Source organism: Pseudophryne corroboree, chromosome 7 (genome assembly GCF_028390025.1).
Source record: "Pseudophryne corroboree isolate aPseCor3 chromosome 7, aPseCor3.hap2, whole genome shotgun sequence".
Classification (NCBI taxonomy): domain Eukaryota; kingdom Metazoa; phylum Chordata; class Amphibia; order Anura; family Myobatrachidae; genus Pseudophryne; species Pseudophryne corroboree.
In genome coordinates, this window is record NC_086450.1 from 136679397 (window position 1) to 136703832 (window position 24436).

At 46.7% G+C, this 24436-nt stretch overlaps 1 protein-coding gene across 5 annotated transcripts in view; it reads right to left on the reverse strand.

Annotated features, from left to right (window-relative positions):
• PKP4 (plakophilin 4) overlaps positions 1-24436 on the reverse strand; it is a 667418-nt gene that overhangs the window by 253609 nt on the left and 389373 nt on the right. For 2 of the 5 annotated variants that reach the window (XM_063933690.1, XM_063933689.1), the window contains exons 1-3: positions 8362-8491; positions 8066-8253; positions 6306-6879 (exon numbers count right to left, since the gene is read on the reverse strand). In XM_063933690.1, coding sequence (XP_063789760.1) covers positions 6306-6879; positions 8066-8253; positions 8362-8401 — 802 coding nt within the window. In that variant the 5' untranslated portion in view covers positions 8402-8491. Of the gene's footprint in view, positions 1-6305; positions 6880-8065; positions 8254-8361; positions 8494-24436 lie in introns of those variants that run through there. The other 3 variants (XM_063933691.1, XM_063933687.1, XM_063933688.1) reach the window with 3 other exon arrangements.

Sequence of the window (24436 nt, forward strand, 5' to 3'; positions counted from 1 at the left end):
CCCCAGCTAATGAGACCCTTTCCTTTATGAGCACAGAGAGCAGTGCATGTACACTGGAGGGGCTGCATCCCCTGCTAATGAGACCCCTTCCTTTATGAGCTCAGAGAGCAGTGCATGTACACTGGAGGGGCTGCATCCCCAGCTAATGAGACCCTTTTCCTTTATGAGCTCAGAGAGCAGTGCATGTACACTGGAGGGGCTGCATCCCCTGCTAATGAGACCCCTTCCTTTATGAGCTCAGAGAGCAGTGCATGTACACTGGAGGGGCTGCATCCCCAGCTAATGAGACCCTTTTCCTTTATGAGCTCAGAGAGCAGTGCATGTACACTGGAGGGGCTGCATCCCCAACTAATGAGACCCTTTTCCTCTATGAGCTCAGAGAGCAGTGCATGTACACTGGAGGGACTGCATCCCCAGCTAATGAGACCCTTTCCTCTATGAGCTCAGAGAGCAGTGCATGTACACTGGAGGAACTGCATCCCCAGCTAATGAGACCCTTTCCTCTATGAGGTCAGAGAGCAGTGCATGTACACTGGAGGGGCTGCATCCCCTGCTAATGAGACCCTTTCCTCTATGAGCTCAGAGAGCAGTGCATGTACACAGGAGGGGCTGCATCCCCAGCTAATGAGACCCTTTCCTTTATGAGCTCAGAGAGCAGTGCATGTACACTGGAGGTGCTGCATCCCCAGCTAATGAGACCCTTTTCCTTTATGAGCTCAGAGAGCAGTGCATGTACACTGGAGGGGCTGCATCCCCAGCTAATGAGACCCTTACCTTTATGAGCACAGAGAGCAGTGCATGTACACTGGAGGGGCTGCATCCCCAACTAATGAGACCCTTTTCCTCTATGAGCTCAGAGAGCAGTGCATGTACACTGGAGGGACTGCATCCCCAACTAATGAGACCCTTTCCTCTATGAGCTCAGAGAGCAGTGCATGTACACTGGAGGTGCTGCATCCCCAGCTAATGAGACCCTTTTCCTTTATGAGCTCAGAGAGCAGTGCATGTACACTGGAGGGGCTGCATCCCCAGCTAATGAGACCCTTTCCTCTATGAGGTCAGAGAGCAGTGCATGTACACTGGAGGGGCTGCATCCCTAGCTAATGAAACACTTTTCCTTTATGGAGAGCAGAGCATGTACACTGGAGGGGCTGCATCCCCAGCTAATGAGACCCTTTCCTCTATGAGGTCAGAGAGCAATGCATGTACACTGGAGGGGCTGCATCCCCAGCTAATGAGACCCTTTCCTCTATGAGGTCAGAGAGCAGTGCATGTACACTGGAGGGGCTGCATCCCTAGCTAATGAAACACTTTTCCTTTATGGAGAGCAGAGCATGTACTGCAGCCAGCTCCACTGCTGTTGCCGCCAGATGCAGATTTTAAGGACTACAGTAGTCCCCTAAAATGTGTGTGTCCTACGTGAGAGCACCAGCCTGCAATTTTTAGACCATGCGTAATCATGGATATCTTTGAAAGACATCTAATGTTCTTATACACGGTCGAGTAACATTATTATGACAACCAGCTAACAGCCAGAGTAACCGCCGTGTGCAGCACGGACAGCAGCTAGATGGGCTAAACTGTAATTTTAGACACAGGACTGGTAACCCCCTGGTTCATTTTGACGGTGAGCTGCTCCACTGTAGCTTGTTGATCGGCCTCCATGCACCTTTGTAGCTGCCGTTTACCTCTCACATCAATGGCATATGGTGCAGTTTCCACGTTGGTTATTCGCCATTTGTCCAGTCACAATAAACCTTCACCACAACAGTGAACAGTTCACAAACTGTGCTGTTTCAGAAATACAGCCACCCTTGGCCCAAAAACCAATAATCCCTTTTTGAAATTCAGATAAAATGCCGCTTTTACCTATGACAGCAACCAGTGATATAAGTGCAGACAGCCTATTGCACACCTCATATGCCCGCCAAGCCAGCGCACGACACATGATGTACTTCATGGGCTATGCCTGGGGTGGGCAATTCATTTCTATAGGGGGCCACATGAAAAATCTGAACTGTGTCGGAGGGCCGAACCAATGATGCTGATGTTACTTGCGGTGGTTTATACCGCCACTGTTAGTACGTGATTCTATACTTAATTGTATGTGGTTGTCCTAATAAATTTGTGGATTTATGCACTGTGGTGCACACCCCTTCGTTTTAATTGAGTTGCACACATTACCTGACGGTGGATACGGGAATAAGGGGAAGACGCCAACCTAATTAAGAAGGTCTTAAGTGCACCAGATCCAGCGCTGGGTATTTATAGGAGAAAATTAAGAGACAATCGAACCTGTTACATACAGTACGTGCCGGCCCCGGACAGTGATCTTGCTGTGTGAAGTTGTCACGCAGCATGGTGCTGACTTAGCGGCGCGCTGTCATGCAAGGAAGGACGGCGGACGTATCAGGAGGCGCCTTGGGAACATGCTGGCGGTGACTGACAGGGGAGGCGGGCAATGGGGAACGATTGTGTCCTGCAGGATGCGCTGTGAATCACTCGTCCTGTGTGCGCCTCAGCCAATAGCATTTCAGTATTGGCTGAGGCACACACAGGACTGTGATTCACAGCGCGTCCTGGAGGACCTGAGCATCCATGGTGCAGGGAGCCTGTGGGCGGAGAGCCTACACGGGCCAGACAGGGATTGCCAAAGGGCCGTATGTGGCCGTGGGCCGTACTTTGCCCAGGTCTGGGCTATTAGCTGCTTATGTCAAATGTAGGTGGTGGTCATAATAATGTGACTCAACCGTGTAATTTACAGTTGGAGATGGATTACGATGTATATATATCATTACGCACACATACAGATCTACAAGTCTGTACAATTATGAAAAGGCAAACCATGAAAGCTATCAGACAACATATAGTAAATACTTTCATGAAGTCTAGACGACAGGCGGGTTTAGTAGTGCGCCAGCTAGCAGGAGTCTTTAATTCCTAATTAAGTTTATCAATAGAATTCTTCAGCTATTGACTGAGAAAACTGGAAAATACTTGCTTAAGCAAGATTCTTCTTAATTGCTAATAAAATCCAAATATCTGTAATAAGCAAAATCAAAATAATGGTTTGTAGTCTATTTAAACTTCTACTAGGTCTCTATTGTAGTTACTGTAGGTGCACATGGAAAGCGGAATCTGGCTTGCCACATACCAATGCTGAAATAATGGTCCCAATGGTGTCACAACTATGACAGAAGATGTAACCAGATCAGTATTAACATCATATACATGTTTCATAAGTTCTATCTGACCTCTGATAGATCTTTAGGCTGAAGTTTCCCTGAGAATGGCGGTCCTACATAGTGATCTGTGGCTAGTTAAGACTAAAACCTACTAACTGATCATCAGAACTACGTTATATGGGTGTAGAGGGATGAAGCTAGTGGGCGATGCTGGGTAGTGACAACAGGAAGGAGACTGAAGGAGGAATAGTTGGAGTAGATGTAAGGTAAAGACTGCTGGAAAAGGGGGAGAAAAACAGGACTCTATAAACACAAAAGACTAGGTGAAATACAGAAAAAGTAGTAGAAAGTATACAATATGAGAAGCATGGAGCAAACAGTCACACAGACAAACACAAAACTATGGAGGCAAGAGGAAACCGAGAAATCTGGAGATCATGGGACAAAGCCTAGACGGTATACGGAAGAATCATTAACATAAGAGGAATGATAAGAGGAAGTAAAGGTGAGGGAGGAAAATGGGGAACTGAAGGAGTGAAAATGAGAATCTGACTGTTTGGAGCAGAGTTAGGAGGCTTGTGGTGAAATGGTGATAACAGTGTATGCAGACTTAGGGTGGTATCCAATTAGCTGTGCTACTCTTAGACTGAAACAAAATGAGCTATTATTGCGAATTTAACATGATTGTCATTATCAGGCAATCAAATTATAGCCTGTTTTTTCTTTACCGAACTACCCCTTTTCAGGTGATAACACATGTGTATCAAGGACAAGTTCTCGATCCCATGCGATATCTAAGCTCGGAAGGCTGGCTATTGGGAACTACGCTTCGTGTGCCTGAGGCACGCGAAGCATAATTCCTGATAAGTTTTGGGTATAGGGGCTAATCATATAGCCCCCCCCCGGCGAATCCATTAGCTGCGGTAAATTACCACAACTAATTGGATACTGTCCTTAGGAGGGTATTTAATTCGAACCTAAAAAATGTCAAGCACGTTTTTTGTTTTTGTTTTTCTAATATCAACATTTTTTTTCTTCAGGCTATCCACTTAGCCCGTTTTTCCACCCAGAAAATGTTCCATCTTTGTGTGTACACACATAGGATCCGCGAACATTTGTGGACCTGTGTGTTTTTGCGGCCGAGATCAGGGAAGGGGGAAACCTGCTTATAGCAGATTTTGCTTTGCCTGCCGCAGGCAAGTGAAACAAAATCCCCAATAAGTGCCGGAGGAGGCAAATAGCCACAGTAAATTACAGCGGCTAATTGGACATCGCCTTAAAGCTGGGTACACACTTGGTTGATGAAGTGACCTTCTAATCTAACTATTGGTAAGGTTTATGCACAGATGATCTTGTGCTTACACACTTACCAATCCACCACCGGACATGCCTGGCCACAGTAATTGTTAGTGACGTCACTGTCGAAGGTTCTTACTGTCAGAGGTTCCTGCTGCTGGCATACAGGTCAGCTGAAGGTCGCCAGCAGATGTACCGATATATCGCAATCGGCTGTGAAGCAGATCAGACCAATATATCTGTGAATGACGTTGTTCACAGACCTATCAGCTGTACTCACGAGAGATGAGTCAGCCAATATAGTTTGTCGACTGCACTAATAATATATACAAAAGTGTGTACCTTAGTCGACTAAGTGGAGAACGGTAAAAATGAATGGAAGAGATGAAGGGCAGCAAGAGAACTGCGTGTGTGTGGGCACGTGTGCGTGTATGAAACACACAAAACAACCTCATCTTTTTACATCAACACCAATTCATAAACACACGTTAAAAATATGAAATAGATAATCTATCGACGCGATGTTAAGCCACAGAGTAGGAGCATCAGATCTTTAACAAGAAGTTGTTCTCTGTAACGGTTATTAGCTTGGTATAAAAATAATAATTAGGAGATTCCATTCATCTATAAACATGACATTAAGGCTATGCCCATCTCATCAGTCTCCGCTGTAACTCTCTACATGTGCACGCACCGGCTCCGCATTTAAACACCTATTCTTGGCTACCTTATACTGACAATTAGTTCTTCGACTGAATTCTATTCATCTAAAGGCAATTACGTGAAAAAATAGCACAAGGAAATTGGGCAATTTGTTATTGATAATTGCCATTCCCACCTGGCATGATTTTTCTGATCTAAATTTCTAAGATAATCGTTTCATCTAAGAGGTACGCTACGGTTTGGAATTCATGTACATTCTGCCCAAGGCACAACACAGGAAGGTCTCTCAGAATGCAGAATGAGTGCAGACTCCTAATCACCAGGTTTTCTTTACTGTAAGACAGTCATTAAGCAGGGAAATGCCAAAAAGGCAAATTATCTATGCAAACCTGCTGATGACATGCACTGCGCAGAGCGGTCATTATACTCCATTATTATTATACCGCTTAGCGGACTCTTAGAGCAGCTCTGTATAGAAATTGTTGTACAGTATGGGCATACAGAAAGTAATTTTACCATGAGGACCTTGCCGTTTATGAAAACTGGGACAAAATGCATATTTATTACCAATTATTTATATAGAGCACGCATTCTGCAGAGCTTTAGAGAGAATTCCCCATTAAAGCTTACAATCTATATTCCCACATGTGCACACACAAACACCCTAGGGTTAATTTTTATCAGGAATCAATTAACCTAACAGTATATTTTTGGGAGTACCCAGAGGAAACCCACACATACATGGAGATGCTATACAAACTGCACACAGAAAGTGCCACGATGAGAATCGAACCAAGGACCTCAGTGCTGTGAGACAGTAATGCTAACCATTACACCATCCGTGCTGCAAATTATGGTGGAGAGTACGAAGCCTTGGAGACTGATAAAGTGGAGAGAGAGAGAGAAAGAGAGAAAGTACCAACTAATCAGCTCCTGTCATTTTTCAAACACAGCCTGAAACATGGCGGCTAGGAGAAGACTGGCTGACACTTTACCTCTCTCCACGTCTTAGTACATCTGCCCCCCATACAAGGACTCACGTTTTATAGAAAAATACTTCACCCCTACAGCTTCGTGTGTGTAATCTGATACGCAATGTAATGAATGTGCACATTCACAGTTTTCCAAAATGTGTACACAAACATATAGCTTTGTACCAACCTGTAAGACTGTCTGGCCTTGGTGGAACCATTCTTTCATAGATGTCATAAGGCTGATGACCATATTGTTCGATATCATGCACATTCCTTGGTAACGTCCCCATGTGCTGTGGAACCGCAGTCATTCCAGCTCGCTTCGGAGAAGAGGATGATCCCATTGGAGCTTGACACGATGAGCCAACTCTATTTTGTGCATCTGATAAAGTTAGTGGGGAACCAACCCTGACAGAGGTGCCCAACGTTTGATAAGCGGAGGTTATACCATTAGGGTTGGTGTTTTGCCTAGAAGTGATAGAAGTGATCCTTCGCACACCCGTCGGGGAGTTAGACCTCCGTACTGTGTAAGGAGAAGCTGCTCTCTGAGAAGGCAAGGTTGTAGAAGTGTAGGTGTTTCCAGCAGGAAGAGGTTGGGAATCTGTAACCGTTGGGGAGCCATACCCACTTCCCAGAGAAGTTCTCAGTGACCCTCTAGATGGAGAGACACCAGATCCAATGACATAAGAAGGCGACTGTGACCTCGAAGGAACGGAGCTAACACGGCGAACTGCTCGATTGGCTGCCATAGTATTTGGTGGCTAAAAATCATAAAAAGTGAAATTTCATAGTTAATAGTTAAATTGCACAGTGTCCAAACAATGGCTAACCTACCAATGTGTCCTCAATTGTGACGCAAGACACCTGGCACGAGTGATACTCCAAGTCCTGGGTTACATTTAACCGGATAATGTGTTTTAATTGCAATATGACGTGACTTGGAGACTGTGCTGATTAATCTGATATGCAACATTTGCAGCCTGTGTGAGACTGACTATGTATACACAGCACACTGGAACTTGGTGTGGAAAAAAGCTGCGGCCGCTGCATTGTAGCACTTTGTACACAGACTCAGTGTCACAAAGTTTCCAGGTCTATCTTAGTCACATTGCGACTAGACACATTTTAGGGCAAAAAGAAGCGAATGTCACCCTGCGCTAGAGTCGCATGACCTGGGAGGGGCTGTTAGGCGCAAGTGCAACAATAATGTACAAAGACACATCTGTATACAGTGTGGATGTCTTAGCATTTCACATTATCGATGGTCTTATTATATTACATTCTATATTTCGCTGTTATTTTGATTGACTACTTCAAGCATCTATTCATCTTGTAATTCTCTTAATTGAATGTGAATTTATATAACCAATATTGTTGATAACATTCCAAGTTTTCCATTTCCAGTTCAAAGCAGGCAACTGTGCAAATCCAGACACCTATACGTAGGAACACCTACTCTACTCATACTTTATTCTCTGCTCCAACACACCAGCAGGGGAACACAAACAGAAACACGAAGCTCTTGAAGCGGGCTTCTAGCTCCGGAGCACCTGCCATACCCAGGATCAGGAAGCACAAACAGCATGGTTAAATACTAAATTAAATCCCCCCTGGGTAACAACCTACTTCAGAAATTTGAGACAATGTTCTTTCCCTAAAGAAACCGACAACAAAAGCGTCAAACACCCGGAATAAAGGACATTCCCTAGCCACTTCCTCACTTTTATTATACCATTTACAGATGGCATATTTTGCAGTGAACACCGATGTAATGGCAGGAAAAGATTTGCTATTTCAGTTATAGTTTCTGAACGACAACTTTCATACCTGTCACTAATTATTAAGCAAGCACAACAAAAAGTATATGCAGAAAGTAGACTCTTTTACAAAGGTAATAGGCTAGAAGAAGCAGATGTGTGACTCTACACTCCCCTCAAAAAAAATTACCTGGGCAAAGGTCTGACCTTCAGCCCGTGATGACCTCACCATGTGGTTACTAGTGGATCCCGAGAAGGAATGTTGCTGCCGCAGTTCAGCTTTCCCCACACTGTGGTTGTGGAAGGTCCCGGCTTCCTGGTAACCGCTGTCAGAGTAGGAGTTCATTTGTGTTGAGCTCCTGGAATTACCTAAAGATCCTGAAAAGCAAAGAGATAAGGATTAGCTCCACAACACAGCAAGGAGTACAAAACTATTTATCTGAAAGGTAATTCGGTAATAACAAAAAAAAAAAGCATAGAACAGACCCTCACTTTCATGAAGAGACGTCTGTTCTGGGGAATACATAGTTACTGGTTCTGGGTCAGATCTAATGAGGAAGTGGTTGGAAAGGGTAGAGTCAGGCAGTCTCGGCTTAGGGGGACCTCCGGATGATGCATCTGAAACAAAAAATAAAACATGAACTTGTGACATATAAATGGTTTTGTTAGCTATGCAGGGAACAAGAAAAAAATAATGACTTTTTAGTCAGTGACTGCTTAGTAATTGCTAATAGATTCACCCATATTTAAAGTCAATACAGTATAAATCTCTAAAATGTAATGAATTAACGCCCAAACAAACTAAATACAAAAACTTACACTAACAAGAGTTCTTGTAAAACAAATCTCATTGAAATGGGAAGGATTGGACCCCCATAGCCAGAACTGGAGGACTGTTGGTGTATGGATCACGGTTCGGCGTCTCGAGAAGGGTACTGGCACATCAGTTTTTGGACCTACATTTCCCTATAGTACGTCTTGTGAGTATGGGCCTGATTCAGAGACGTAGGCAAATGCAGCTGTGAATGTGTACGCAGATATTGTGCAAACATATGCAAATGCCACACTGAGTCCCAGTAACGTTGCATGCCAAGAGAGTGTTGGCGGAACCAGATCAGTCGCTTACCAAACGTTAAAGTAGCCCTGTGATCGCAGGAAGCGAGACATTGGAACCACTGTTACTGTGTAGGGACAACAGATGCAGGCCGCGAAAAACACGGTATCAGAATTTGCATATAAATCCTCTCTGCGACCTCCATTGCAAGATCACTGCGTCACAAGCGCAGTACAACTTAGATGCATGCGCAGTTGGCCATTAATCACTCCTCTATGAAAACATCAGGTTTGTGGCCATCTCTGAATAAATGCCCTAGATGTCCTTTGCAATAAAAAATATACTTAATGCATCAGAGGTTCTCCTAGCTTTTCTGTATACAGAGCATCCTGAAAACTTGTTTTTATAGACCAGCAGTATATCATACGGCATCTGGGTTTTGTGGTTTTACATTTTAGGCTATGTATTACTCCTCATGTCATTAACATATAAGCTGAAAATATGTAGTACTATAAAGTAGTAGGCATGTGTGTTTGTGTGTAGCCTATGATCTGCTAATGTACTGTGCTACAATTAATACTGAGCCATCCAGGCTCTGTAACAATGAAGCAGAGCAGCATAACCAGAGTTTCCCATCCTCTGACCTAAAGTCATCACGTCGTTTTGTGTTACGTCCACTCATAGCGCCCTCATTATAAAGCCAAAGAGCCCTGCAAAAATCTCCCAAATATACAGTAATAGAGACTCGTTTAGAATTTGGTTCATTGTTTCTAAGGGCAAATTAGATTTCTGTGAGCTTTCCTGCACAGACTAACCACAAATTAAGAGCAATTGGATAGAGAAAGAACAATTCCCAGTGAACATAAACACAAGTGCACACGGATTAGCTTAAATGTATTTCAATTCTCTCTAACAATCAAGCAGCAAAGGTAAATTAATAAATAGCCCAAAAGCATATAAACATGCAACACAAGACTACTTTGGCAGTGACTGATAGGAGAAAATAATACAATGAAATTAAAAAAAGCCCCGAAAACACCCAATAAGCCACTTGCTTTGCTGGTAACTGGTGGTTGGAGGAATAATTTGCATACTTCATAAATTTAATCAAGTGTGGGGCTGCAGACACTTGAGAACATGTGTGAGGCGAGGCGATTATGATCATTACTCAGTTTCTGAATTGAACAGAGTTGAATTGTCACAAAAATGATCATAAATAGGAAACAAGCAAGCTGTGAAGGCGTCGGGAAAAATAAATAAATAAACCGATGGCAGCTCCAACATCTCATCAAGATCATTTCTTTAAATGAACTCATTCCACAGGATGCCAAGAACCCATTCAGATGATTTAATTTTAGGTCTGCTGCTGCTCGATGGCTTAAAGTGTTATGCAAATATTTTGGGCTTGGAGAATGCACTATAGCTGCTGATACAGTTGTGATGACTGCATAGAATCACCTTATGGAGAGACCGGAATGGCACTAATCCCGCGCTGCAAACCGCTCAGCCTTGTTAGCATGCTATAAAATCGGAAAGCACCTCACAGTGCGGAAAAATTATTTTAAAAGCAATTCCGGCAAACCAACAGATGCAGATAATTGTACAGTGTCAGGAGAGGAAATGGTAATAATTCTACCACAACAAACAGATGCATCCAAACAACCCCCTATACCAGCCAAAACTGTACATTTTTCTTATATATGTAAATGTACTTCACACACATTTAACAGTCTCATTAGCGATACTTAAACCAATCCTTAAAGTGTATTTGTTGCTCACATACACTGGAGGCAGCCATGTTGGGGGCAGAACCAAGGGTTATAAGAGTGCAGCCTACTGTACAACTAGAGACCAACATCATCTCTGTGGCACTTTATTACTAACACGGACAAGGCATTGGCTCCTAGTAAATTGATAGGCTGCATTCTCATGAATATTTATACATTTTTACATAATGAATATCTTTACTTGGTACATGTGATCAGCACATGCAAAATATTACTATATTAGGGCTGTATTCAATAACTGTCGGAAATTGCCGTCTTTTCGGAAAGACGGCAGCTTCCTACAGAAGTAGGTCGGAAGGGGTTCCGACCTATTCAATAGGGCCTGATTTTTTCCGACAAGTCGGGAATTCCCGACTTGTCGCAAAACGCGTGGATCGGCAGAATAGCCGCCGATCCATGTGCTTCTGTCGGAAATGGGGCCAAATCAGACAGGTTTTGGCCCCCTTTCCGACAAACTCAATCCGACCTCAAAACAAGTCGGATTGAGGTGAGGAGACAAGCGGTGCTGCGGGCCGCGGGAGGATCAGAGATCGGCGGACGGCGGGGGGAGCTGGCTGCGAGGGGACATGTCTGCGGCAGCGAGGGGAGGGGCTGCAGGGAGAGACCTCCCTGCAGCGCCTCCCCCCGCCGTATCACTGTCCTTTAGCATAGGGTGCCTGGTTTGTCAACTCCTTCCTCCAGAGTGGGGTTGAGAGCCAACTGTGTCCAGGCAGCCAGTGAGAGCTGGGAGGGGGCACCTCTTTCCCTGCAGCGCCTCCACAGACATGTCCAACCGCAGCCAGCTCCGGCCGCCGATCTCTGCTCCCCCCGCTGCCCAGCTTACCCCCGCCCGCCGCCATCTGCACTCCCGGCTGCTGCTGTCAGCGCAGACGCTGACAGCAGCGGCCGTCCATTGAATAGTGGTTGTCGGATCCATTCCGACAACTGCATGTCTGAATGGATCCAACTCTTATTGAATATACCCCATAATCTTGAATCTCTGTTTTATAACCTTAGAGAGTGTGTCTAACACCTCGCCCCCTCCCAGCTCTCACTGGCTGCCTGGACACAGTTGGCTCTCAACCCCACTTTGGAGGAAGAAGTTCCCAAACCAGGCACTCTATGCCAAAGGACAGTGATACTGCGCCCCTCAACACTTACACACACACCTGGACCCAGGGGCAGTCCAACTCTATTACGGGTGGCTGTGTTTCTGCAAAGAGGAGAGGTAGCCCAAGGATCCTTCCTCAGGCTGGGATGTGGCCAGGTTGCTCTGATCAGGGAGCATTTCTGTTCCTCCCTGTGCCCTCTGCTGGCTGGTGCTTTACACACCAGCATAGTTTGGAGGAGTGGGAGAGAGAAGGGGAAGGAGAGGTGGTAGGTAAAGAGAAAAAAAAGAAGAAGAAAAAAAAAAAAAAAAGAGGGTGGAGATGGGAAAGCAAGAGGAAGGGGTAGTACGGATAGGGAAAGGTGGTGGAAGGGACAGAGAAGGTAAAGGAGTAGGAGGCAAGGAACAGAAATAGTAAAGCAGTATGAAGCAGGAGAGAGATCGAAAAGTCATGGGAGGGCACATAGGGGAAAGAAATAAAAGGGGAAGAGGTTGTAATGCATTTGGGGATGGTAGAAAGAGATTGTAAAAGAGTGTGGGGGGGGAAGGAGGATGTGGGGAGACAGATGGGAAAAGAGGAAGTGGGAAACAGGATGGGAAAAGAGTATGAGGCAGATGGGAAAGGATTATGGTAGGAAATGGGAAAGGAGGATGTGGGGAGACATGGAAAGGAGTAGAAGGATAAAAATGGTAAAGAAGTAGGTGGTGGTAGAAAGTGATGGGAATAGAGTGAGTGGAAAGGAAGAGAGGAGGAGGTGGGATGAAATGAGGAGAGATGGGAAAGGAGGAGGTGGGGAGAGGTGGGTTGGGAAGAGATGGGAAAGGAGGAGGTGGGGAGAGGTGGGTTGGGAAGAGGAGGGAAAGGAAGAGGTGGGGAGAGAAGGGAAAGGAAGAGGTGGGGAGAGATGGGAAAGGAAGAGGTGGGGAGAGATGGGAAAGGAAGAGGTGGGAAAGGAAGAGGTGGGGAGAGATGGGAAAAGAAGATGTGGGAAGAGATGGGAAAGGAAGAGGTGGGAAGAGATTGGAAAGGAAGAGGTGGGGAGAGATGGGAAAGGAAGAGGTGGGAAGAGATGGGAAAGGAAGAGGTGGGAAGAGATGGGAAAGGAAGAGGTGGGAAGAGATGGGAAAGGAAGAGGTGGGGAGAGATGGGAAAGGAAGAGGTGGGGAGAGATGGGAAAGGAAGAGGTGGGCAGAGATGGGAAAAGAAGAGGTGGGGGGAGAGATGGGAAAGGAAGAGGTGGGGAGAGATGGGAAAGGAAGAGGTGGGGAGAGATGGGAAAGGAAGAGGTGGGGAGAGATGGGAAAGGAAGAGGTGGGAAGAGATGGTAAGGAAGAGGTGGGGAGAGATGGGAAAGGAAGAGGTGGGAAGAGATTGGAAAGGAAGAGGTGGGGAGAGATGGGAAAGGAAGAGGTGGGGAGAGATGGGAAAAGATCCTCTCTCCAACAAAAGTGACTGGATGCTTCGAATGGCTCGGTATTTTGTGACTGGAGGTGTGCTGCAAAATTGGGATGTGTTAGCCCATCACCTGGGATCAGTACTAAATGCCGCCGGTCAGAATCCCGGCGGTCGAAATACCGACGCCGGAATCCCGACCACACAATCCCGACAGGGGTGGTGAGCGGAACGAAGCCCCTTGCGGGCTCGCTTCGCTCGCCACGCTGCGGGCACGGTGCCTCGCTACGCTCGGCACACTATTATATTCTCCCTCTATGGGTGTCGTGGACACCTACGGAGGGAGAATATGTCGGGATTGTGGCGGTCGGGATTCCGGCGTCGGTATTTCGACCGCCGGGATTCCGTCCGGCGGCATCCTGACCGCATCCCCATCACCTTGCTATAATGTGATGTACCAGAGCATCATCACAGGCTGGCTCCCTAAGTAAACACTACCATGCAACACTAAGCAACAGCACTTGCCACCGCGTCGAGGGAACGCATCTATTACTGGTAAGACATTGCTAGTGGAACAGCCACAGACTGTAACTATACTATCACCTCTGATTACAAGCGAGTCTCACAAGCCTTACATGATGGGCTATACAGAAGTACGTATAGCACAAAGTGAAGGAGTTCCCTGAGAAATCACCTGAAAGCTCCATGAAGCTCTTGATCCTCAGGGAGTTGAATAGCAGGCACGTACTGCTATACTTATATAGGGTGCCCCCCTAATAACTACAACACATCTTTTAGTTTGGTAGCACTGTGACTACGAATAAAACTCAACGTACCCACGTTTTAGTCATTTTCTTCAATCAAATGGGATACATAAATCGCACATGTAGACAGTGGCATCTCCTTCTGCAAGAACTGCCCTCATATCTCTGTAGAGCAGCGGTCAGGGAACTTTTTTTTACCTTTTACCCCAAAATATATTTAGATACGCCGATGTTACCCCCTTGATTTGAAAGGAAGGAAATCATATATTATTGTGCATATATACTGGTTAACACTGTTTATATGGCATTTCTGAGATACTTTGTACACACACACACACACACACACACACACACACACACACATCTATATATAATTATTTTTATTTTTATTATTTTCGCCAATTATTTTTTGGCAATGAATGGGTTAATTAACACCTTCTCCCCAAAACACCAGAATGAATGCAAGAAAGATGGATGAGGGGGGAAGGGGTAGGGGGGACACGACTTTTAGTAGACAGATGGTCACATCCTCACCTCAGTAACGTCAGTGGGAATTTCCCACTGTTATGTGGGCCACTGTCTGATCCTGCAGAACTCCGTCAGCGGTCAGCCACAGAACACTTCAAGTTCTGTGTGTGGGTTGGCGGGCCGCGGGCGGGAGGACAGGACAGCGCAGGACGGGCGGGCATGAGGGAACGCGGTGTGACGTCAGCACGTCACACCGCGGCCAGGAACACAGCAAAGTGCGGGCAGGATAGAGCGTGGTGTAACGTCAGCACGTCACATCGCGAGCTGGACGGAGCTGTGTCTCAGCAGCGCAACCGTCCATTACCCACAGGAATTTCATTTTTCCCCCATTTGGTGGAAGGCAAAAAGTAGCCAGTACATAGGTTTCTGTTTTTTTGGTTTAAATAGTAAAGTACCTTAAACATTGTACAGTATTTGCTAATAATTTTCTAAGCAGTAGATTCTACAATTAATTACCTCCTTTTCAAAATATCTCTTACGTGCATTTAAGTATGGCTGCCAGTTACACAAGCACGCCACACTCTTGGCATGTCAACTGGTGGAAAATTGGGAGATTTCAGTCCATACAGAGCTCAGACGACAACTTAAAAGCGTCTCTGCTTACCTCATCAATGCACCATGTGACTGTGGTTTTCATGGTAGTCACAATCATGATTTATAATTTTGCATATTGTCAGAACATACATAAGAAAGGGATCAGTTTGAAATACCTACAATCAAAATCCCGACAAGGTCAAAATCCCAACATTTAAAATACCGATAAGGTCAAAATGCTGACATTTAAAATGTCAACAGGTCAAAAAGACGACATGAGTTTTTCATTTTTTTTTGTTGGTATGTCGCATGGCTCACTATTATATTCCCCCTCCAGGTCCACTGGGATGGTAAAGTATGATCAAGTTGGTTTCAATTAAAAAAAAACATGAAAAACTCACGTCGACATATTGACCTGTCAACATTTTATATGTCTGTATTTTGACCTTGTCTGTCTTTTAAATGTCGTTTTTTTGACCATGTCGGGATTTTGACCATCGGTCATTGGTTGTCGGGATTTTGATTGAAGGTAAATTGACCGCATCCCATAAGAAATTACCAAAGAAAACTATCAATTATCCAGATTAATCTAAGAGCTTGACAGTCATTTATGAAACTACCCCCCCCCCCTCCCCTCTCTTAATAAGCAATGTTCATTTACAAAACAGCCCATTAGGATTTAAAAACATTGTTTTTAACAAATAAGATGAATACTATAATAATGGATTTCACAGTAATAATTGATGTGGCTGCATTTGGAGCATTACAATAATCTTTGCCTCAAAAGACTAGAAATTTAAAATCTGTATTTGCATTGTAAACACTTACAAGTCTAAACACTGCCACTCAGCAGCAGACAGACTCTCCGCTGAGTACAGAGAGATGCAACTCCTACATCAATCAAACTACTATATAAATTGCTAGCAATGTACGTGACTGGCCTACTTAGTGGCAGCAGTTAAAATGCTGTGATATAACTGATCTTGCCTAATTGTATGACAAGCTATTCGCACAGTGCGTTTCTGCAAGACTGCCACACTGTCAATCACTCGGTCTACTGCAGAACAAAAGCACCTCCCATCCTTTGCAGATGAATGACAAAGCAAGAGTAGGGCACCCATGCATCTTCCTGACGTTTTTAACTCATAATATTACCCCCACCTCATCCCTCAAAATTCAAACTCCAGATGACAGAAAAGGTTCTTAAACCATTTTAACTTATCTGGACGCGGAACCTGTCCGCGTCAGGAACACCGGCGTCTAAAGCCTGACAGAACTTGGGTCTGGGGAAGGGTGGGTTAGGCACCACCAAGCAGGGAGGGTTAGGTTTAAGCAGCAGGGAAGGGAGGGTTAGGGACCACCGGGGACAATTATGGTTAGGCTAGGGACCAGGTGAGGGTTAGGGGGGTGTCGGGATACCGCTGTCCGTATTCTGAACGCCGGCGTCTCGTCCAATGGGAAATCATACTGAACCCGTACACTGTACAGGGTTAGTAGCAGGAGGAAACTTCCAGTTACATTTCCAAATGGCTAGAGCAGGTTTCCCAACCACGGTCCTCAAGGCACTCTCATAATCCAGGTATTAGTGATATCCATGCTTGAGCACAGGTGACTTAATTAGTACCTCAGTTATTTTGATTTAACCACCTGTGCTGAAGCCTGGATATGACTAAACCCTGCACTGTTAGTGTGCCTTGAGGACAGAGGTTGGGATTGCCTGTGTTAGACCCATAAGCATGGAGGACACAATCACTTAAGTATTTTTATCATTTCAGGCCTAATTTGAAGTTGCATATAGGGCCTGGTGGTTGTTCTTGCAATTGCTGTTATCTTTTGCTATTCGCAATCCCAACTATATACTAACCTGAGCATAGGGACACCCGCTACGGTCTCTTAATTACTGTCCTCAGACTGAGCTGCTTTCCTGGGACGCAGGGGGCGCTCCAGTAGCAAGTAAGATTGCAACTGCTAACTTATGCACGAACAGAAAAGGCCATCTGAACATCCATGACACGCCTATGTTTACCCAACCACTCCCCAATACCGCCCCCACACACTGTCTACCAGGGACGTGCAGTCAGGGGAGGCAGTGCCTCCCCTGTCATTACTGATTAAAATAATATAAAGAAGATACTTATGACACATATTCTGTGTCATAAGTATTTGCTTTATATTATCCTAATCGTCCCAGTCCATTGTAAAGTGTTTGGGAGGCACCGATCGTGGTGCCTCCCTGTCAGATAGGGAAAGATATGGGAGCGGGGGGCGGGTGCGGGCAGGGCCTAGCAATGGGCATTAAAAGCCCATTGAAAATACATGGGAAAGCGGCACCATTAGTGGTGCCGCTTTCACACAGGGACGTGCTTTCAACCTATGAAAGCACGTCCCCTGTCAGTCAGGCCACAGTGATTGGCCAGCGGATCCGTCACTGGATCCGCTGTCACTGTTGTGGGTGCGGCAGAGGTGCGGGCGTCGGCGTGGGTGCGGGCGGCGTTGTTGCGGCGGTGCGGGCGGCGTGAGTGCGGGCGGCGGTGCAGAGTTTGAGCAGCGGAGCGGTAACCCATTTCAAAAATGGCGCCTCAGCGTCATTTTTTAAATTGAAGATGGCCGCCGCGAGCCAATCACGGCTCGCCGCGTCATCGCTCGGCCCCCTCTGGCTGACTTATATAAGTCAGCGCGAGGGAGCGGCTGTCAGTCCGACGGCGGAGGAGGAGCGGAGAAGAGCTCCTGAAGGTTGAAGACGCCGGAAGTCCTGGATGGGCGGCGGCTATGCAAAAGAGCTTAGCAGCCGCCGCCCACCAGGTGAAGACGCTGGAAGCCCTGGGGAAGGCGGCGGCCATGCAAAAGAGCTTTAAGGCCGCTGCGTCCCAGGTGAAAACTTCAGAGAAAGACGCTGGAAGCCCTGGGGAGGTGGCGCCCCCCCAGGTGAAGACGCCTGAAGCCCTGGGGAAGCGGCAGCCATGCAAAAGAGCTTAAAGGCCGCCGCCCTCAGGTGAAGACCCTGTGCAATAAAACTTATTTTTTAAGACTGTGTGGTGTTTTTATTTTAATATTTTCTTTACAGGTGGGCAACAGGTGCCAGCAGGCCATTTATGTCCGGGCATGCTGGCACTTGTGGTTCTCCAAGTGCCAGCATGCTGGGGCAGGCTTGCTGGGACCTGTAGGCCACCTGTAAAGAACAATATTACTATTCTTTACAGACAGACTACAGGTGCCAGCGGGCCCATTATGTCTGGGCATGCTGGCACTTGTGGTTCTCCAAGTGCCAGCATGCTGGGGCAGGCTTGCTGGGAACTGTAGGCCACCTGTAAAGAACAATTTTAACAATGAACCCCGCACCCACCGCCACCAGGGGTGCGGGGCATAGCACTGGGCTATCAGCCCAGTGCTGGTTATTGCTCGGGAGGGGGACCCCATGTTTTTTTTTGGGGGGTCCCCACTTCCGAGGAATTCCAGCCCTGGGCTGACTAGCTTGCGGGGGAAGATTAATGCTATGGCAGGGGGACCCCATACCGAGTGTCTCCCCTGCTATGGCATTACCCCCCCCCTGGCTGGTTCTGCCTGGTGCTGGTATTATGAATAAAGGTGGTGGGGGGGGGGGGGATGTTAGCTGCTTGTGCCTCCCCAGCCACTGACCTCACCGCACGCCACTGCTGTCTACCAGTCACTCACTTTGCAACTAATCCCTCATTGCAACCATCACCGAAATTCTGCGCATGTGTACTGTGGCTTAGATGTATGTGCAGTATGAAAACATTGACCAATCCGCATACAATAGCCACTTTGCGTCCGCATCTGAATTAAACCCACAAAGCGGCCACAACTGCAAGAGATTTCCGCTTTTATTCAGAGTCAGCTGTATCTAAGAAGGTGGTTATCAGCATGCATGTGCACCAGCCCCATTCTTAGCACAAGAGACGCCACTGAAAGAACACCTCTGAGTAGCCCACAATACCACCAATATGTCCATGGAACACTTCTCCTACGTGGATACACTCCATTGCTGCCCAGTAACTCTGTTGCAAATGGAAATCTGATCTGTAGGACTGTAAATCTGCTGTAATTGCTCTAAGCAGCGTGGCCCTGATGCAAGCTGCTAATAATCACAAGATCTTTATGCAGCCGGAATTAAGTTCAAGTCTCAATCAGGCCCTTCGTTATAATTTTTTAGCCTTAGGCATATAAACATTTAACACAATGGGGGTGATTCCAAGTTGATCGCAGCAGGAAATTTTTTAGCAGTTGGGCAAAACCATGTGCACTGCAGGGGGGGGGGGGGGGGGGGAAGATATAACATGTGCAGAAAGAGTTAGATTTGGGTGTGGTGTGTTCAATATGCAATCTAGTTTGCAGTGTAAAAATAAAGCAGCCAGTATTTACCCTGCACAGAAACAAAATAACCCACCAAAATCTAACTCTCTCTGCACATGTTATATCTGCCCCCCCCTGCAGTGCACATGGTTTTGCCCAACTGCTAAAAAATTTCCTGCTGCGATCAACTTGGAATTACCCCCAATGCTCATTAAACTGTTGCCAGATTCCAACATTAATATAGCTGCGATAAATGGAATGTTCCTCCTGTTTGCATCATATGTAACTTCATACTAAGCACTTGGAAACAATTGCTTCAAATCCGGAAAGGGTGTTAGTGGAGTTATAACCAGGTTTTTGAGAACCAATAACATCCACATTAAAAGCGGAATATATGTTTGTTTGTTTTTTTAATATGTTATGGGACAATGATGCCAAAATAAAACATTGTCTAATACATCAAAAAACATATTTTCACTCTCTTCTTCGCCTGCGTTTTTCTCGCTCCCGCCCAATGTTTCTCTCTAGTTCGCGGTCCTGCCCCATGTCTCTCACTAGCTCATGCTCCTGCCCCCGTGTCTCTCACTAGCTCGCTATCCTGACCACGTGTCTCTCTCTAGCTCACTATCCCAGTCGCATGTCTCTCTCTAGCTCGTTATCCCGGCCCCATTTCTCTCCCTAGCTCGCTCTGTCACCCCAGTGTCTCTCTCTAGCTTCCTCTACCGCCCCAATGACTCTCTCTAGCTCACATTCTCATATTCTCCCCCCCACCGACCCGGGGGTCGTCATGGTGGTGATGTTGGGATCCTTTTACCCTCTTGCTACACATACCAACTTATACCTCCAGAACCATCCCTTACATTTTCTACATTTGAGGTCCATGCGATACGCCTCTACCAACCTACTAATCTGTGAGTTGCTGTCATTTACCGGCCACCTGGCATTTCCTCCAAATTCCTCGACAACTTTTCTTCCTCTCTTCTGACATTCCCTCCATTATCCTAGGTGATTTCAACATCCCTATCGATAACCCCACAAAATCACCTGCCTCTAGACTCCTTAACCGCACCTCTTCACTTGGTCTCTCCCAGTGGACCTCCTCACCCTCCCATGTGAACGGGAGCTCACTGGATCTGGTTTTCACTCACCGCTGCAATATTTCTGATTTCTCCAATTCCCCTTTTCCCCTCTCTGACCACCACCTGCTATCTTTCAACTTATCTATCTCTGCTTCCCCATCTCTCCCTCCTAAGGCTACCATAACTAAGCGTAACATTGAGGCTCTTCTCTCTCTCACACATGCCCTGAACAAGCCACATCCCCCCTATACAATGCAACTCTTACTTCTGCTCTTGACTCTGATCAACACCTCAACCCTGGAACACTAAATGCACCAGATATCTTAAAAAATGCTCACATACTGCTGAGTGACAGTTGAGGAAATCACGCTCTAAGGCAGACTTCCTCCAGTTCAAATTTATGCTCTCATCCTTCAGTGCTGTCCTTTCCTTCGCTAAACAATCATACTTCAAAATTCTAATCTCTACCCAGTCTTCAAACCCCCGACGCCTCTTTGCCACTGTTAACTCCCTCCTCTGCCCACCACCTCCTCTCCCTTCCTCATTGTCTGCTCTTGACTTTGCCACTTATTTCACATCCAAGATTGACTCCATACGTTAGGACATCACATCCCACCAGACCGGCAACCAGCCACCACCCATCCCTTGCCAACCCCTCCCCTTCCCTCTCACCAACTATGACACCTTTCTCCCATGCATCTGGTGAGGAAGTCATGGCCCTCATCCGTCCCGTCCCCTTCCACGTTTGACCCTATCCCCACCCACCACCTCCGCTACCTCTCTCCTTCTGCTTGTTGCCATCTTTCCCACCCTTTTCAATCTCTCCCTCTCATCAGGCACTGTTCCCTCTGCCTTCAAGCATGCTCGTCTCCCCTATTCTTAAAAAACCTACCCTTGATCCAAACACCCTCCCCAACTATCGACCCATCTCTCTCCTCCCTTTTGCCTCCAAACTCCTTGAGCGTATTGTCTATAATCGCCTCACTGCCTTTCTTTCCTCTCACTCACTGCTTAACCCACTCCAGTCTGGTTTCCGTTCTCTCCCCTCCATTGAAAGCGCCCTCACAAAAGTCTGCAATGACCTCCATGCAGCCAAATCTAAGGGCCACTTCTCTCTGCTCATTCTTCTTTACCTCTCTGCTTCTTTTGACACTGTTGACCACCCTCTCCTTCTGCAAATCCTTCACTCTCTTGGTTTGCGTGATACTTCCATCTCCTGGCTGTCCTACTACCTCTCTGATCGTTCCTTCTCTGTCTCCTCTCATGACACTACCTCCCCTCCACTCTCACTAACTGTTGGTGTCCCCCAAGGCTCTGTTCTTGGTCATCTCCTTTTCTCTCTCTATACGTCCTCTTTAGGTGATCTCATTAGTTCTTTTAACTTCCAATATCACCTCTATGCTCATGACACTCAAACCTCCCTTTCCTTCCCTGATCTCTCCCCGGCTCTCTTCACTCGTACCTCCAACTGTTTCTCTGCTATCTCTTCCTGGATGTCCCAGCGCTTTCTTAAACTCAACATGTCTAATACTGAGTTGATTCTCTTCCCACCCTCACACACGAAATCACCTCCCACAATATCATTATCCATTGATGGCAAGACTATCTCCTCTAGTCCCCAACTATGCTGTCTTGGCGTAATCCTTGACTCCTCCCTCTCCTTCAAACCACACATTCAGCACCTCTCACAAACCTGTCATTTTCATCTCAAAAACATTTCCAGGATCAGACCCTTTCTTACCCAGGATGCCACCAAGATCATTATCCACTCACTGATTAATTCCAGACTGGATTACTGTAATTTCCTCCTAACTGGCCTCCCTGACAATTACCTCTCTCCACTCCAATCTATCCTCAATACTGCAGCCCGGCTCATGTTCCCCACCTAACGCACTACATCCACCTCCCCTCTCCTACGAGCCCTTCACTGGCTTCCCTTCCATTTCAGAATCCAATTCAAACTTCTCACATTCACTTACAAAGCACTCACTCACTCCTCTCCCATTTACATCTCTAACCTTATCTTCCCTTACACTCCCATCCGTCCTCTTTGCTCTACTACTGCACGCCGACTCTCCTGTCTTCTGATTACTTCCTCCCACTCCTATCTCCAAGATTTTTCACGTGCTGCTCCCTTTCTCTGGAATTCTTTACCTCTCCCCCTCGGACTCTCCACCTCCCTACAGAACTTCAAATGGGCTCTTAAGACCCATTTCTTTACCAAACCCAGCCAAATGTCATCCTAATCCCCTGTCCCATGCTCGGCCTACCCCATCTATGTAACCCCTGTCTGTCTGTCCCTCCCCTTTAGAATGTTAGCTCTCACTAGTAGTGCCCTCTTCCCTCATGTGCTTATCCTTTTCTTACTTTAATAATCCTCAACTGCCCAAATCCTGCAGTTTTTTGGCCACCTTGAAACCTATCTTTATGTCGTCTACTGGTGTAGTTACGCTTAGTTACCCTGTTCTTGTCCTATATTGTCTTCAACGGGTGGTCTTCTGTTTGCCGGCGGTCGGGCTCCCGGCGCTCAGTATACCGGCGCCGGGAGCCCGACAGCCGGAATACCGACAATTATTTTCCATCGTGGGGGTCCACGACCCCCATAGAGGGAGAATAAAATAGTGTGGCGCGCGTAGCGCGCCACCGTGCCCGTAGCGTGGCGAGCGCAGCGAGCCCGCAAGGGGCTCATTTGCGCTCGCCAAGCTGTCGGTAAGCCGGCGGTCGGGCTCCCGGCGCCGGGATGCTGGTCGCCGGGAGCCCGACCGCCGGCCAGCCGTAGTGAACCCTCTTCAACTGTAAGTCCCTGTTTTCCTGTTTTGATTATGTGCATATGTACTCTGTAATTGGGCGCAGCGGAAACCTTGTGGCGCATTATAAATAAAGGATAGTAATAATAATAATCTCCCGGACCCATTTCTCTCTAGCTCGCTCTCCCGGCCCAGTGTCTCTCCCTAGCTACCTATCCTGACCCCATTTCTCTCCTAGCTCGCTTACTCGCCCCAGTGTCTCTCCCCCGCCCCAGTGTCTCTCTGTAGCTCGCTCTCCCGGCTCCATTTCTCTCTCTAGCTTGCTATCCCAACCCTATTTCTCTCTTTAGCTCTGCCCTTTTCATTTACAAATAAGGTGAAGTTCTATGGACATTTCCCTGACCTTTTTATTTATTTTGAAGAGGCCAGGATGTACCTCTTGGGGGTAATATGTGACATGCTGACGGAGATCCAGAATGTTGAACAGCCACGCACAGGACTTCCGTCTAATTAGCTGAATCTTGTACTAATGCTCACCAAGTGCAAGAGGAGCCACGAGAAAAATGCTGCCTGAACCCTTCTTCTCTGTCATTTAAGAGAGTGCATCCACGTTTAGAAACTTCTACTCTGGGGGATGGTGGCTGTTTCATGGGACCTGGTTTGGGGTTTTTCCACTCTTCCTATGATGAGATACAGGCTGTGTTCTGGAACCTAGCAAGAGCCGTAAGGGGAGGGTGTAGTTGTGGCCTCAAAGTGCCCTACATAGAGCTGTTGGGGGGGGGGGGGGGGTTGCGTTATGATTGTCTTATGGACTGCAGTTGTAGGAGGGTGAGGCTACTAAGGGCTTCCTGGGGCATTACTGCTATCAGGGTCGGATTACGTGTTTGGGGGGCTCAGAGCACTTACGCCAGGGGCCCCCTCTCCCTCAGTTCAGCACCAGACCCCTGGCTCCCCCTCTGCAGGTTTTATCTATCAATCCATAATTTATATATATATATATATATATATATATATATATCCTACCCAGGGGGAGCCAGGGTTCTGGTGTTAATTACTAATTAGTAGATATTATATACCCCTTTATCCCCCTCACCTCACTTAGCTCTGAGGCGCAGAGGCCGCTCTTTCCATGCTGGTGAGGACCTCCTTCCGCCTACCATTCATTGTGTGAGAGGAGCAAAAGCCCCGATCGCTGTCTCTGCTGCTGTATTACCGCATCGCCTGAGGTGAGAACGGTGTCTGCATATCTGCACTTTACCCCAGCCACTGCTCTGCCC